This window comes from Lissotriton helveticus, chromosome 1_2 (genome assembly GCF_964261635.1).
Source record: "Lissotriton helveticus chromosome 1_2, aLisHel1.1, whole genome shotgun sequence".
In the NCBI taxonomy this organism is placed as follows: Eukaryota; Metazoa; Chordata; class Amphibia; order Caudata; family Salamandridae; genus Lissotriton; species Lissotriton helveticus.
The window spans coordinates 235,517,955-235,535,908 of record NC_136058.1 but is presented as its reverse complement, the minus strand read 5'-3'; the positions used below and the strand labels follow the sequence as shown (position 1 = coordinate 235,535,908).

The following is a 17,954-nucleotide window of genomic DNA, read 5'->3' as shown; positions in this document are numbered from 1 at the left end:
CCACACTCTTCAGCATCTACATGGCCCCCCTCCCTACCATGATCAGAAAACATGGACTCAGCATAGTATCCTACGCTGATGACACCCAGCTCATCCTCTTCCTCACCAAGGAACCAAACATCACCAGACCCAGATTCCAGGAAGGAATGAAAGACCACATCCTGGATGAGCAGCAGCTGCCTGAAGTTCATCTCGGAAAAAACAAGTCCTTGTCCTTGGATCCATCCCCTCTGCATGGGGCAACACCTGGTGGCCCACCGTCCTCGGCAACCTTCGCACACCCACGGAGCATGCCCACAGCCTCGGCATCATACTCAACTACTCCCTCACCATGAACTGACAGGTCAACGTCGTATCTTCCACGTGCTTCAATACCCTCCGAATTCTCCGCAAGACCTTCAAATGGATCTCCCCCCCACCGAATTCAGAAAGACCGTCACCCACGCAATCATAACCAGCAGCCTGGACAACGGAAACGCCCTCTACACAGGAGTCAACAAATCTCTACTACGAAAACTCCAGACTATCCAGAATACCGCAGCCCGACTCGTCCTCGGCATCTCACAACAAGACCACATCACCCAGCACCTACGAGACCTCCACTGGCTCCCCTTTGAAAAGAGAGTGACCTTCAGCAGCTCACTCACGCCTACAAACCCCTCCACAACACTGGCCCCCAATACCTCAACAAAAGACATGCCTTCCACACACCCAAGAGAAACATCGGCTCCGCTGACCTTGCCCTGGCCCAAATCCCACGAATCCAAAGAGCCAGGACGGGAGGAAGAGCCTTCTCCTACATCACGGCCAAGACCTTGAACAAACTCCCACTCAGCATCAGACGAACCCACACACTGCAAACATTCAGGAAGCCTCATGACCTTACTCTTCGAATAAGAGCTGCTCAAATACTCCTCTCCCCACCGGCACCTTGAGACCATCACAGGTGAGTAGTGCGCTTCACAAATCCCGGATTGATTTATTGATAGATGTTGAAAAGCGAGGGGCTAAACAGGGAAGGGAGAAGGATTTGAAGTTAATACCCTCCCACCCCCAGTACCGCAGTCTGTTCCTTTTTCCTCAGAAATGAGAGCTCATAAGCTGAGCCAGTAACTCCAATTTCTGACAGGTGCTCTAGCAGAACAATGTGACTGACTGTATCAAAAGCGGTGGAAAGATCCAAAAGGACCACCACAGCTCTCCCTCCATTATCTTGAATGGATCTGATATCTTCCGAAACAGCTATCTTAGCTAAAAAGTGACAGAGTGCAAACAAAACTTGAACAGAAGGAATGTTGGGATGTCAGACACTAAACGCATATGTTATGGGTGTGAGAGTGTTGATCACCTAGCTTACAATAAAAAATGCCATCCAATAAATCAGAAGTGTTCATTTTGTGGAATTAGCGGACATTTTGCTGGGGTGTGCCACAAAAAGAGTTCTTCTGTAAAATGTGTTGTGGATGATTGTGAACAAGTTTAGTGCATCCAAGAGGAAGTACTGGGTTGAATGGTAAGACCAGGAAGAACCTCTTGAGTGAGGTTACAGTGGGTGGAGCCATTGAAAAGTTAGATGTGGACTCTGGTTCTCCCTACACCATACTTAACAGGAAATTATGTGAACAATCTTTTGTGTCTGTGGTTGAAGAACTCAACAGAGCTGATATTACTCCAAGAGGTTTTAATGGTGAGCATATTGAGCTTCTGGGTTATTGAAAATTAAGGATGGAATTCAAGCACAGACATGCTGATTGTGAAATTTATGTAGCAGAGAAGGGACCCTCTGTGCTAGGTTGGTCGGATCAAGGTGAGGTGAGTTTAGCTACTGTGCTTTTAGAATTGTTAGCCAAGCCGGGGAGCACGGTGTCCCCACCCCTCTTGATATGTCATACTGTAGTTATACCTGAAGCCGGTCATCATAATCTGTTCATCTATCCCAAGAACTGCAAGCTACTGTGGCGTGAGGATTGCTAGGTTTGTCTGGTCTGTTGGGGATAATTATGGCTTATCTATTACCAAGTGTTAGCAATCGAAGTTATCAAGTGTTACCGTTATTGATACTGTGGAACATTACCCGTTGCCATCGGAGGTCCTTTAATTTTGTTGCCCATCGTTGCTCCTTGCGGTCTTCTGGAGAAAAAAACAGCTCCGCAGAGAATCACAAGTTTTGGAGTGCACCCGCAGTGCGGGTTACTATCTGAGACCAGCAGCACGCTCACACACAACTGCTCCTTCTTGATGCTTCCTGGTGGGCTGGGCCCTTCTCCAAGACCCTCAGTACCTTTACTACCGGCCACTAAGGTACTGCCCAAATCTTTAAAGAATCTTATACATCGGGACTTGGAAGCCTGGTCTAGTCTCCATATTTAACACTGCTTCATAACATCCTGCTGAATCTGTGTGAATTCTAGTTTGCGTTAGGTGGTGAAGGGGAAAATAGCTAAGAAAACGGCTAAACACGCTGGAAGTAACTGTGTCCTAGATCGAGTTGACAGCCTGTTAGACGAATGCAAAGGCATTCTAGATACTCAAGCAGTGAGCTCTCCATGCACTATGGCTAGTCAGACTACGCCGGTCATTCCAAAAATGTTTAGAAGAGTGAATAGCAAGAACCATACATCTAGTGACCAGGGAGATGAAACTCACACTGCAAGAGTCCACTCACCACCAACTATTATGAATCCACAGAGCCATTCTAATTCAGTAATCCATTGCAGCAATAGATTCACTCCCCTTCTAGACCTTAACATTGGCCCTAAGGATGATAACATTCTATTAACATCTGAGGTGGCAAGCAAATTAGTATTGGATTCTCATCAATGTGACTAGGAACCTACCAGCATATTAGTGATCTGAGGGCAGAAGTAGGGGCTTTCAGATCAATGATAGGTGGTCTCACATGGTTACTGAAGCAATTGCTGGAGAGTAGTGCAAGACCTTCTCCTTTCAATGAGATTGCATGAAGAACAACTAGCCAACCTATATATGCACCTCCCATTTCAGCCCCACCTTGTAAGTTCAGATGGGTTTCCCCTACACAAAACAGTTCTTACTCAACCATTAACTTTTGTGTTCGAGGAGCACCTGAAACAAATACCCCCAAAAACGAATTTACCCGAAATTGATGTTAGGGAGTGGACACCTTAGCCACCTCAGTGCAATTAGGAATAGCACACATCAGGAAGTGGCTCAGGTAACATTAGGCAGGACGCAGCAAACATCGCTGTGTCCACCAACGCTGCCGCTCGCCCAGACAATTTATATGGTAAATGTTCCCAAATTGAAGATAGGAAGGGGTACGAGGTGGAAGGCTCATTGATAAATAAAGCAATACACTGGATTTGCCATGTCAGAGGTTGTCGATCTGTGATCCCTGACGACATAGTAAGGGCAAGAGATGTATAGCCCCTGACCAGCACACTGATTGTGCAGAACTAACTCATAAAGGAGAAGAATTAGCCGGAAATCTATTAGCTCTAGATCTTAGAACCTGTCCCCCTGATTCATACCATATCCAATTCAAACGACATATCCACCCAGTTCAGTCAAATTTAAACCGGCCAGACCGCAATTCAACCTTGGGGGCTGTTGATTGCCGGCTAGATAGGCACTCTTCCACTAATTTGATAAAACCTTTATCCTGTTCTACAGGAAGGCACGAAGGGATTGTGCAATCATAGACCGTAGATTAGACAACACAAACTGGGGGATCCACCCTTGTATGAGTCCAGCAATAAAGAAGATGACGCCATTACCCATCATCCGTTGTCATGGCAGCCTGAGTAATACAGGGTATGCCAACCTCGGACCTAATCTTCAATTTACAATAGTATCCTGGAATGTGGCAGGGCTAAGCTGCAAAATGTCCCTTCCTCACTGGAACAATTTTATAGACGCGTTCGACATGTATATTCTACAAGAAACCTGGAGCTTGTCTCCCTTATATAAAACAGGGTATGTTTGTTACTGCTCTCCAGCAGTTACAAAGGGGTTAGGACGACAAGCAGGGGTATTAATACTTTGGTTCAAGATTGCTCTGGGCTGCAAGATCACACCCCTTAACATTGACAGCCCAGATATCCTAGGGATTTGTATAGAGGGCCCTCAGGTAAACCCATCGAGTTATATCATTTATATGCCAAAGGAACCAGGGGGGCAGATCCTCTGCTACACTTTTGCAATTGGAGGAGCTTTTGAGTATGAGCCCCCCACAATCTAGACTAATAATAGCAGGCGATTTTAATATCACATTCGAAACCCTAGACAAAGTTGATGTAACAGAGACGAGTGAAGAAGATCGAACATGGTTGGTTCCTGCTCAGACCTGCTAAGAACCTGCTAAGAACTGGTCACAAGTGGTGCTCCAAGTAAACACACTAAACCTAGATTACGGGCTAAGGGCAGCGAACAGTAGGACTAAATCTGACAGACTTGGTGCACACACTTTGAACAGGCTAAATAGTTCATCCTGTATTGATTATATTTTATTAGATCTGAGGCTCTGGGGGAGTGTCATTGATATAATTGTGGGTGACAACTGATAGTGGCCACAAACCACTGTGTTTAAGTATGTTACCAGTGTGGGGTAGTTTCACTAAAGAGACCCCAATTCAAAACATACTAACCGAAGTTCTCAAATCCAATGATAGACATAGATTAAAATGGAGGAAGGTAACTCTATGTGAAGACAAGCTCCTAGGCATGAAGCAGGATTTGATGGTAGGCACTCAAGAACTACTATCTAGCTCAAAAGCCCAGGAGGGCTGGCCGAAGTTGATACCGTCCACTCTTGATCCTTGAGCAAATAGGCTCTTCATCGCACCAGGGCATAGTCAAAGGGCTAGAGAACCAAAAGGGGGCCCAGAATCTTTGGATTATAAGGAATGCAAAACTCAGTCATCAAAACTAGCCATGGCTATATAATCCAAAGATAGTGCCCAAATCAGAGCCTCCAAAAGGAGCAATAAGGCGTGAAACGAATCTCGTTGGCAGCTACTTAAGGAAGCCTGTGCCGCCAAAGATTGTGAAACATTATGGTCCTTGTTTGACTGGGGTAACTAAGCTGGGGCACATCCTCTCCCAAACCATATTGCAGCTCAAGCCTGGTGTGACCATTTTAAAAAGCTCTATTCGGACACTGACGCTTTGCCCTGTGCTGGGGATGTTCCTGTTCTGCCCAGGCTTCGGGTAAGATTTATTTTTCCTTAACGAGATCGAGGATTCAATTGGATGAGTAGTACAGGCTAAAGTCCCAGGTCCAGATGGTATCCCGGGAGATCTTTTTTTATCTGACATTTCCAACTGGGCTCGCTACATACTACTACTTTCAAATGCTATAGCTAGCTTTGCTCCGGTCCCAGGGTCCTGGAAGGGGGCATAGGTCATCCCAATATGCAATAAAGGGGACACGGGTCAGCCCTGCAACTATAGGCCTATTAGCCTGATTGATGCGCTGCAAAAAGTTTATAGCCAAGCCCTTTTACAAAAGATCCAGACATGGGTCGATAAAAAAGTAATCTTATCATCATACCAAGCAGGCTTTAGAGAAAAGACGGACTATTGACCAGGTATTTCGCCTCTTGCTTCTCTCCTGGAAAGTTGTAGCTATTGGCAAGGGTAGTCTGTGCTTAGCTTTTATTGACCTGACTACTGCTTTCGATCTAGTTCCTAAACAGAAGCTATGACAAGTCCTTAAAGACATGGGAATTCCACCCCAAATCCTTAACCTTGTCATTCGATTACATGAAAATAACTTTGCCCGGATAAGATGGGGCATGCAGGGGCAACTTACAGATCACATCCCAGTCTGTAGGGGAATCCACCAGGGTTACGTTCTGGCACGTACTCTCTTCTCCCTTTGTATCAGTAAGGTGGTTAGCTTTCTATCAAAAGAGCTCGCCGATGCTCCATCTTTAGGCGGGGAGATGGTAGTGACCCTTCTGTTTGCAGATGATACCTTGTTGGTGTCAAAAGCCCCAGCAGAGTTACAGTTATTATTAAACAGATTCAAACTTTTCTGCGACATTCGTGTTCTGGAAATAAATACTTCAAAAACCAAATTCATGATTTTTAATCCTCATAAATCATTTAAAGGTAGGCCAACATTAGGAGAGACCCCCCTGAAAAGAGTAAGCACCTTCGATTACTTAGGTGTCAACGTTTCGGAGAAAAGGACCTAGAAGCCTCAAGGAACGAAAATGGTATTGAACCACAAGCATATAATAGGGGAAAGAACACCGTTCCTCCTATAGTAGACCAGTTGCCGCTTCCCTGCAGGTTTATGATCTAAAAGTGGTTACCTCTGCCCTGTACGGGTCTGAGCTCTGGGGCTTTGACAAGAAAACTGACCTCAACAGATCAGAGCACAAATTAATAAGAAATCTAGTGATGCTGCCCCAAAGTACCTCACTTTATCCTTTAATGTTAGATTTGGTACAACACCCCATCAGTGATATAGCAAAGCTTTGTCCTTTGTTATTCTGGGCCAGAACCCAGAGGACTCCAGAGCTATTGCCCAATGCAGAAGCTCTGGCGGAGGTCATCCATCTAGACACCTCCAACAAGATCAGGTGGCAAAGTAACTTAAGGAGGCTAGTATTTGATATAGGGCTACGGGCAGCTTGGGAAAAACCTGGTTTACCCCTACTCCAAAAAGGTATAGTAAAGATGCACTATTGGGAATGGATCATCCAAGTAGACTCTAGCAGAACTGATTGGGGGACACAGACTACAGAATTCCTACATCATATTTATTTATTTTTCTGGACATATCCATGTAACATATTTTCGGGAGCGTTCCACTGTGCAGATACAACACATGTTTACACCTTTAAATAAAACAGTAGACCGTTAATACAGATATTGCTACGTTTGAACCCAAAGAGTGACCCCCCACCTCCAGCATCCATGCAGTAAATAAGACTGAAATAGGTACAGGATTACAATATCTTGGGGTAATCACTGGGACCTAAAGATCCTAGTTGGGCATTACCTTAAAGCATCTAAACATTCAATTATATCGTTTTGGCTCAGGGGTAGACAAACACGTATGCATAGCTTCTGCAAATGCTGCGCATATTCGGAAGTGTGTATCAGGTCGGCGGATGGGATTACGTTGGGGTTTGTGAGACAGTGACTGATGTGGAAACTACAGGTAATATCATGTAAACATTCTAGGGCTACTTCAATATGTCACAACCCTTGTATCATAATAGAGGGAAGCACAATAGTGACACTAAAAGGTTAGAAAAGGACAAAATATTTATTTATTCATTGATATTATCTAATTTTCGAATGCATAATAAAAACATGTGTTCACAATAGAACGAGTGACACACATTTCCTACAGAGACTTTCACAAGTGCACAACATTCTCACCGCTTTCATGCAAAACAATACATACTATACACACACACAAACTAAATTGATATATATAACTTTTGCAGCATATATGATACAGATGATACACGGTATATAATGACCAAACAATAAAAAATATTTGGATAGATCGTTAGGTCTTTTTTTTGGGATGGGTGCAAAGCTGACTCAACGCGCGTTTCGACAGAAACACTGTCTTCATCAGGAGTATCACCTCTGAAAGTTGAGCTCACAAAAAGAATAGTAGACGTCTCTGAAGATGAAAGAAAAATACTAAATGAGCTTCGGCATGGAGATTCCAAAGATCTCCAGAAAGATGTGTGGAAAGGAACTTAGTCCTTGAGGGTATGGGTCCAGAAAAACGCGATATAAAAACAATGAGAGGCAAGTTTGTCACACATAGACCTCTGTGTTATGGCTCTCATGCAGGAATGGCCTATCTCGAGCCCGAGATATGTCCAAGAACTCCAACGATTACAGGAGAGACGATTAATCTTGTTAGGAAAATAATGAATGTAACGTGGACGAGCTGCTAGTCCTAAGAACGGCGAGACTTCTCAAGTCTATAATTACAGACAATGGGGGTCAATTTTTGTCTGGTGTATTTTTGGAATTCATTATGAAAAAAAGGTATTTTGCAGAGGACCACTCCCGTTTATCACCCTGAAGGAAATGGATGAGCAATTTAAAAGAGTGATTAAGGGTGATGTAGAATTGGTAAATAGCAATTCCATGAATTGGCAGAAGGTAGATGCAAGAATTGTTGTGGGCCTAAAGAATTGTGGTAATTGATACCACAGGGTTCAGTCCCTTTGCTCTGCTGAAAGGCAGAACACCTCACACTAAGGACAAAGGGTGAGCAATACTAATGTGGTGGTGTAGTCTCCAGAAAAAATGAAGAAAAGGATGACGGCAAGGCACACCAATTGTAAGAATAGATATGACAAAGCACATAATGTTAAAATGGAGAAGCTTCAGGTTGGAGATGTAGCAAAGGTAAAACAAGCATTGGCAAAGCTAATAGATTTCACCTACGCAAAATCTGTTGGCTTTGTCAATGTTTTTTACAAGTTGCAAAGCGATTGACATGCTGTGCAACTAGGCTTAAAGTAAAAAAACAAAAAAAGCACTAATAGGTGTCCAACATTGGCTGCATTATAGCACTTTTTTTTTTTTTATCGCTGGCCAACAAGCATAAAGCATAGTGACAAAGTCAAAGATTTTGCATAGGCGAAACCTACTGGCTTTGCCAAAGCTTGTTCCCGAAAGGCATCTGAGCACGGACTCAGCTTTCGTTATTTGTCTGAGATGAAATAGTTGCTCCCCCAAGGAGTTTTTTCTGCTTTTTCCCCCTCTGTAAGTGTGTGTCAGTGTCATGTCTGCTGCACTTAGCCAATTCTGAGATTACCCAAACAAGTCTGGCCAGACAAAAAAGTGGACATTTAAATGAAGTGAGTAAAAGGAATATTATGTCTACACAGATTCAGCATTAAAGAAAATACACATTTTTAATTTTGAAGCTAATACAGCACAGAGCACTGAAAGCACCCGAGAGCTTCTGAAAAAACATTTCTTACTTTGTATTAACATTGTTTTTGCATCATCTTCCTCTGTAGTCATGTAAACAGCTGCAAATTACACGTTTAAAATGTACGTCTGGTCTGGATAAGCTGTTGCAATTGCTGTTTTAAGACAGTAATACTATTTTAAACAACTCAGCATTTACTGTAATGCGTTTACAAATCCAACTGTAACAGCTGCACGCTAATGTTTCATCTTTATTGATGACACTAATGAAGGAATACGTTAAAAGTAGAGGGCTCTCCAGGGACTATGGTCCAGATGTACGACCATTGGCAATTGCCAATCGCAATTTGCGAGTCGCAATTGCCAATGTACAACAGTGTCTGAGACACTGTTTGCAATTCCCAATGGTGTAGCAAATTGCATGCCTCATGCATATTAATGAGGCTGTCGCAATTTGTGACCCCATTGGGAATAGCTGGCACTCCCAGGGATGGTGGCCTGCTGGTGTCAGCAGACCTCCATATCTGAGACTGCTTTTAAAAAAAGCAGTTTTTTTAAATGCAGCCCGTTTTTCTTAAAGAAAAACGAGATGAATTTTTTTCTTTTTAAATGAAACATTTAGGTTTCATTTTTTAAGGGCAATTAGTGGTCCCTTGGACCTCTGCCTGCTCTGAAAAAAGGTTTGTGCACCCATTCACAAAGGGGAAGGATTCCCCTGGGGTCCCCTTCCCGCTTGCCAATGGTTTACCATCCTCTTGAAGAGGGTGGTAAACTGAGAAACATTCTAACATAGGGTTCAGACTAATTAGGAAGGGACGTCCTCGGAACGCCCCTTCCTAATAGCGAGTCGCTAACCCTATTTTGCAAGTCGCTATTTAATTTGCGACTCGCAAAATAGGGTTTGTACATGGCCCACAGGTTTTTTGTATGTGCAAACGGGTCTAAAACCCATTTGCGCTTGCAAAAATCCGTCGGACATCTCGCCCTATATATACTAAACATTGGCTGCAAATAACTAGTGACAGTCTGCGACCAGTATTTTTGCGACCAGTGTGGTAGTTTGTGAACCAACTTAAGTACTAATTGTGCAGTTTGCAAACTACTGAATTGTAGGGGCCGTAATCGTATTACCGCATGAATATTACTGTATTTTAATTTTTTGTCTCCTGGGAGATATTAGGTTCTGGCAAAGGTAGGGGTTAAAACCACTTTGTGAAGCAACAGTGGAAATGTATACGATAGTAAACAAAGATTAATTGTTCGTCAAGGCACTTGAAATGTGAGAAATTCAAAGATAAGGATGTAAAATATAGACCGAATGCTTCAGTCCAACATTCTAATAAAAACCGGATAAATGTTCTACAATGTCCAACAACTAATAACCTTGAAGTTCATTCACAGCAATAAGCTCTTGCCTTTTCTTCCATGGACTGGACAAAATCAGCTTGCGTGGTATACCCCACAGGCTGTGTTTTCACTTCGCTTCTTTTTCCCATGCGAGCATCAAAAACCTCTGGTTTGGCCCTGAAGCAAGCAAGATACAAAACCAAATTTAGATTAAACTAGAAATGTAATCAACTTTGTCAAATAAAACAACATTTACTCAAACAATCTTGGTGTTCTATGCAAAGCAAGCATAACAACTTTAAGTGAATACTGCATTACTAAGCTGACTGCATCTTTGAATTGTAGTGCAGAGCAAAATCAAAATTACATGGGTCGTTTTTTCGGTTCAATAAGATAATATATTTAGACTAGGATATGATGCCTTCTACAGAACCAAACAAAATACAAGATGTCGCCATAAGTGCTTATAAGGAAATGGTCCATCAGGCCAGATTCTAATAACGGTATCTTTAATTTTTAATATATATAGCCAAATTAGATTAGAAATGACAATAGGTGAAAAGCGAACAAAGAGAATGGCAAAAGCTATGTTAGGAACAGTAATTGCATTGTGCTATTTACTGTTAATACAATGTGAGACATGTTGAATGCTGCAACAGTGTGTGAGAAATTACAACTACTTGAAACTAAATATGTGACCATGAGTAAAAGTAGGTACCATAGTGTGCGAAACACCAACATTTATTTGCATGACAAACGGATATCAAGCATGAAACTTGGATCAACAAGCACTGATACAGTTAAATGGCCTATCACCTTTAGGACCTATTGGCTTTGACAAAGCTTTTTGGTGTGCAGTAGATGTTTTTTGGAGTGCAGTGGAAGTCAATGATCCTTACAGCAACACTCTACCACGACCACAACAAAGAAAATGTGTTTATTGCACTTTATTTTTATATAACTTTTTTGTTAACTTCATAGGTTGGTCTACAGCCTCAGGTTTTTTCCTGACGCTGATCCACACATGTATACATACCAGCGGAATGAGGAGGAGCCATTTTTTTAATTTACCGATCCAAGATGGTAGGCACTACATGGATCGGTAAATTGAAAGAAAATAAATATTTTTTACTGTGAAAGCGGAATATAAATTATAACAAACAAATCACATTAAAAAAAACGCAGTTGTGGGGAACATCACTGAGTAGAGAATGAGGGGGAACAGGCAGGTGCAAGGAGGAGAATGCAACACAGGGCAGGGGAGAAACATGTATGGAGAGAGGAACAGAGACCACAGCAAAGGGGGAGAGAAGAACACAGAGCACTGGTGTGAGAGAAAGAAGCACAGGCAACACAAGGAGTGTCGAGAAGCCCACTAGGGCAAAAACACCAGAGCGCCTAAGGGCAGGGGAGAAGCACACAAGAACAACATGAATGGAAACTTGTGGCAGAGGCGTTTGTAAGGCAAGAGAAGAGTGGGCAACTGTCCAGGGCCCCCACCTTCCAAGGTGTCCCTTACGAAAGTAAAGTACCTCTCCGTCTCACATCTCTCTATTTATCCAATTCAACCTTTAATATTTTTTTCAATATTGTTTGGCATAATGGGGCTTGAATTAGCCGAATATGGGTAAGAAAATACAAAGCTGTTCTAGACAGGGGCCCCTAAAGAATGCCAACCCCTTAAGACAAAACTTGATGGGGAGGGGTGGATGTCTGGTGGGAGGATATGAGGGGGAGGAGAGAGCTGAAAAAATAATGCACTCCTTTGGAGTGCTTAACCAAAAGAAACAAGCATCAAAAATGCAATAGGTCTCGCCTTTGATTAAGTTAAAGCCATTTGCTTTTCTATACAATTTCATTAGCAAAACAAATGGCTTTAACGTAATCAAAGGCGAGACCTATTGCATTTTCAATGCTTGTTAGCAATTCTATCCGGTGTCTTGTTCTTCACAACCAACTGTACGCACAGCTTTTCAGGCAGTCTGAAGGCCCGAGAAAAGAACCAATTCTTAGCTAACTTGCAGCAAAGCAGAGTTCCAAGGCCGAGCTTAGACTAGTCAGCCAGCAGCAAGGCACAGCTTTACTGGCGGTAAGCGGACGTCTAAGGTCTCAGCCAAGCCAATCAGCAACCAAACCCTTTTTACTAAGCCAGCCAAGCACAGCTATTCAGGCTCAGTGGGAAATTGTGGCGGGCAGACTACACTGTACAACTATATTATTGAAACGTGCTTGTAGCGCCAATAGGCCTTGTCTTTGGAGCCCATTAGCTTTGCCAATAGTTTCAGCCATCGTGCACCGCATCAATAAAGCTGTACAGCATAGCTAATAAACAGGGAAATAAGGCTACCCATTTGGATGTGTTATTCTGCTGGTGTGCGTACCAAGCATGTGCAAACCTACAAAATGACAGACATTTATCTTTTTATTTACCGATCCCAGTTGGAGTAACAGGTGGGTGTATAGAGGTAGAAGAACACAGATGGCTGAATCACTGAGGGTGGGGAAGCTACACAGAAAACGTATTAAAGTGTAGTTTAACCCCTTGCATGCTGATGACGGCCCCCGTCCGTCATGCATTTATTTATTTAAATCTCAACAAGGGCACCCTTACAAGTCAGCAAAGGACCTCGGGGAACATATTTTTGAAAACAACAGTGGTCCCATGCATTATTAAAATACAAACAGATAGCAATATAGACACAATGGATACTATATTGGTTTTGGACATGTTCACCACGAGGAAGATACACCGTCCGACTAATCCGGACTATCCTCCTTCCAACGCGATCGAGCACATTGCAGACGCGATTTTATATCTGACGACCCGATTGTTGGATGCCAACACCATTGGATTCTCTGGTTATTAGCTATTGCCTTACCCGACATCCCTAGGGTGGCTGTTATTGGCTACAAAGGTATATATTGTTTAGGCATTATAAATGTCCTGATGATGATCCCCATGATTAGATAGTGGGATCGAAACGCCGTCGACCTTTATGTACACCATATACCTATAATGAACACCTAGTGTTATATGTGTGTAATGGTGTAATTGGAATCTCTGTTGCATTTTCATCCACAGGAATCTGAAGTTTTGTTGCATAAAAGCCTTGTGTTTTATGTTTGTGATATCTTTCACCATGCCAATTTGTATGTGGTAGGGTACAGGCCTGTGCCCCGCTACGAAGAATTGTTGCAGGAAATTCTTGTGTATTCCTTGTGAATAAGTAAAAAGATTGAGACCTCTGTCCGGCTGGACATGTCCAAAACCAATATAGTATCCATTGTGTCTATATTGTTATCTGTTTGTATTTTAATAATGCATGGGACCACTGTTGTTTTCAAAAACCCGTCCGTCATGCAGCACGGTGGGCGTGTGCTGATGACGGCTGGGGGCCGTCATGAACCCGCCCACTCTTTAGAAGTGCTGCACAGGTGCAGAATCGCGGCCGATCGCAAGAGGTTAAAGTTTCCAAATGATGGTGGTATTAAAGGTAGGAAATAAAATATGCAGACAGAAATATAGGAAAGGCCCTAGATGAAATGGTTTAAAACAAGCACTTTTGGAAAGATAACAGGAGTCAATCAGAAACATGGAAAGTATGCAATGCTTCAGGGTGGGGGACTAGTAGGAGAGACTAAAACAAATAAAACCACTGAATATAAAGCAACAAAAAGCAGGCTCACTGTGCTGTTGGAGCAAAGCTGCCCTACTAAGCAACCCACGTAGGCCAAAACAGGTCTGAGGGTACTTGTTCTGTTTCAAAATGGGCCTGGCTGGGCAATTCAGACTCAACTATTCCTGTTGAAGAAGTACCAGGGCTGATGGGCATATGACTTGGTCCTGTCCAAAAAAAGAGGACTAAGGTGCGGCTCAGAGTAATAATCAATGGTTGACATCAATTCAAGCATTCCTACATCACTTTTTTGTATTACTTAAAGATGAAGGTAAGGCTTGTAAATCCTTTTAATGCCAAAAAGATAAACTGACTATGAAAATGAATGTGCATTACATTACTAGGCCCAACTGGTGATTTCTATATTGGCCCAACTGACCACGCAAAGGGCCATATTATCAAGACCGGCGATAACATTATCGCCGCTTTAGAGGCAAGAAACTGCCGATTACCTGCAGAGCTCTTCTCTGCTGTTCTGGAATCACCCGGAGCAGCTCCTATATTTCCACGCGGAAATAATGGGCTTGATAATATACCCTTGTGAATTCCCATAGAAGCCCAGGTTCACAACAGAACCTGGGCTTCTATGGGAATTCACAAGGGCATATTATCAAGCCCCTTATTGCCGCTTTAGCGGCAGTTTCTTGCCGCTAAAGCGGCGATAATGTTATCGGTGTGCTTGATAATATGCCCAAAGATGTTTCAAGAGGTCATTTAGTAGGGGTTTGAGGAAGATACAGGAGGTCGTGGGAAGTGCTTATATAGGAGTTGTTCTTGGTAATTCATGTCCTCAAAGAAAGATGGTGCTAGTCAACTTGAAGGCAGGGATTCTGAAGAATTGTCTACATACAGTGCATAGGACAGCAACTTAATTTATTTTGAGATACACACAAAGCAGCCTACTTCTTCAACACCATCTGGTCCAATAAAGAGCAAATCAGTCAAGTCAAATGGAAGAACAAGACCTCTCAAACCCCTATCTGTATCAGTGTTTGGCAGTACATTGTTACTGCATTGTTGGAGGGTTTGCCTCTAGACAACGAAAGGCTGGAGGTTTTGGGCACTAGGATAGCCTCATGGGTGCCATAGCTTGGTGTATTTCTAAAACACAGCTTGTTTTGATTGCTGCTTGTGTATGGAAATATAGGAGCTGCTCCGGGTGATTCCAGAACAGCAGAGGAGAGCTCTGCAGGTAATCAAGGAAGGGAAAGCTGTGCTTTAGATGTGGCAGACACAACTTTGAGGTATATTAATGTTGATCTGATCCGGGGCTTCGAATTTCGAGATTCGAAACGCAAGTCCAACAACGTCTACTTAAGATGCCATTTGATCCAAATATTTCTTTGGCCCAAGGTTGATGCGATTTTAGTAAAAATGTAGAAAGTTCACGAAACAGAAACGTCCATAAGTGTGTTACATCCGCACTGCACTTATTACAAATGATTCAAACCCATGTCCAGCAAGAAAGAAGCACCAACTTCGTACTTGAAAAGACAACGATAGTAGCTAAAGATTCTGAGACACAACAGATGGGAAAGACTACTGATGAACAGTACTAGCCCAGGGCAGCTCTCTCAACATTGTTTTTGAAATGACCAAAAGCAATCATCCGTAACCACCGAGGTCACCCTGTCAAGAAGAGTAAGATGGCCCACGGTATCGGTGCCACTGAGGGGTCTAGTGTATTTAAAGGTAGGCTGTGCCATCGTCTGAAGCCTTTTACGCTTTTTACAGGGCAAACCTTTTGTAGACATTCCCCAGCAGGACACCTTTATGTCTGATACATCCTGCATGAGATGTGGAGCAGACATGACGGGTTTAGCATTGAAAGGCAAGTTTCCATCGCGGAAGGCTAAGCAGGATCGAGCATACTAGAATGAGAAAACAGCTTTTTGTTGCACTGTCACAACCTCACACAGACGGTGCAAACTGAGAATTACCCGGTGGCAGAAAAATGCACTGAAATGTGTTTTGTGCGATTCAGTTGTATACTCCAGGGTATACTGAACCCTTGCCTACATTCCAAGAAGGGAGTGACAATGGTGTGTCTGAGATACGTGGGAGTGTGCTAAGCATCCGCCCGTTCATTCCCTAGACATTACTCAATGATTATGCAAGCACAAGAGGGCAGAGAGGTTCTCATTTCCTATTGATTTTCTGCCAGTTCCGGGATTAGTGGAATAAGAACGGTTACCACTGTAGTGTGCATGTGAATCTACAACATACATGTTGTATACGGAAAAAGTGATTTCCCTAGGACAGTTGATTTCCCTAGGACAGCTCTTGGTAAAGATTCACATAGCACCATGTAACATGAAGTTTAGCATCTGCACGCTGCATTCCGAAACGTAAAGGGAAGCGAGCCCATAACCTAAACTGATGTTTATTACTCTGGAGATGTTGTCGTGCATAACAAGTGGCCGAAACTAGAGACTTGGGAAAAGAATAACAAAGTGCATATTCCAAACAAACCACTAGATGGCAGGACAGTGCTTAGTATGGAAGAATGCAACAAGCTGTAAAACCGGTGGTTAACAGGCAAAACTAGAACAAGCGGCCGCACGGAACGAGGGAGCCACGCCCCCAACCAGATGGCCCACTGCACGCAATTAAGTGCGAGCGGAGCGAAACTGTAGTTAGGCGCCGCTGCCTCGGGACTACACAGAAGTGACCATAGGGCCAACAGCCAACAGAAATCAAGAAAACAACCGCAATGCCAGACTTAAACCAATCACGAGGGGCAGGAGAAATTACACTGAGTTGAAGCCAATATACAGATTACTTTAAGTCTTGCTGAGACAGTTCATGCATGCGCTGCCAAGGCGAGACCTGCAGAGTGGTGGAAGGACAAAAGCCAGCCAATCCAAGAGATGGTAAAGAGGCCATACTCCAGACGAGGGACACACACTAAGAAGTCACAATAATGCTACACAATGGTAAGAAATGGATGGGCAGTAAGTCGCAGTCTAACACTAGAAACTGCTTTCTGGGTAACTGATGGGTGGAGTGCTTATCGTCTTACAAAACGTGGGTGTTTGGCGAAACAAGATGGCATCTCTTAAAAGTTAAGTTAAAATGCAAGGCGACGACAAGAACTTACCCCCTTATATATGTCCTTTAAACTTGCTCAGCCTCCCACCAGAGAAGATGCTTGCAGTAACTATGGCAAAACCGTCTCCTAAATATGGAGATCTTAATTATGGTGGATAGCTACACAGTACTTTATTGGAAGACCTACATTTAGTAATATTTAGCACAATGTTGAAGGTTATTTTTACATCAACCTTCGACTCGAAACAATCCCAGATTTATCTGCAATTTAGTGTGGTATGCCAATCATTGACGTTGAAGGGCCAATTTTAAAAGCATGTTTCAGAGTGCGCTGGGTGAGGAAAGCGGAGCTCAATGGAATCTTTGATAGGGAACGAAATCTTGCAAGAAGCAGAAGGGCCAGTACCTACAAGGGGGAATTACGCAGGTTGTATCAGCGTAAAGCACTTGTACAAAGCCTAGGAGTTTGACAAAGAGATAATGTACACCTTGCTTAGAGCTCTAATAAGGCAGAAGCCTGGTGATGCCTTTAAACACTCAGGGCCGGATTGACAAAAGGTAAACTTAGACCCGAAGTCTAAGTTTAGACCTGAAGTCTAAGTTTAGACTTCAGGTCTAAACTTAGATTTTAGGTCTAACTAAGGACCTGATTCACAAAGGTAAACCTACACTTTTTTTTTTTTACTTTTTTTTTTTATCATTTGTGTGCATAGCTCCAATCTATCAAAACCGAGAAGAAAACCACCACAGAGCAAAGAGCCAAAAGGTCATGTACTGTGCCAACTCAGCTATATAGCTGGTGAGGGGATTTGTCTAACGAGAGGTAGGGCCAGTTCCCATTTGGCACTAAATACTGCGACCAGTCTTGGACTCGCTTAGAATGGTACCTCAGTTGATAGAGCCCAAATCATCGAGACCCCTTGAAATGTAGACTATTAGTCTTAATAGCCAAGGTAGGCAATGCTCACATTAATC

General features: G+C 43.0%; 1 protein-coding gene across 2 annotated transcripts in view; it reads right to left on the bottom strand.

Moving 5' to 3' along the window:
• ATPAF1 (ATP synthase mitochondrial F1 complex assembly factor 1) overlaps window positions 1-17,954 on the bottom strand; it is a 165,290-nt gene that overhangs the window by 131,560 nt on the left and 15,776 nt on the right. For both annotated transcript variants that reach the window (XM_078671658.1, XM_078671659.1), the window contains exon 2: window positions 10,320-10,428. In XM_078671658.1, the coding sequence (XP_078527784.1) occupies window positions 10,320-10,428 (109 nt within the window). The remainder of the gene's footprint in view (window positions 1-10,319; window positions 10,429-17,954) is intronic.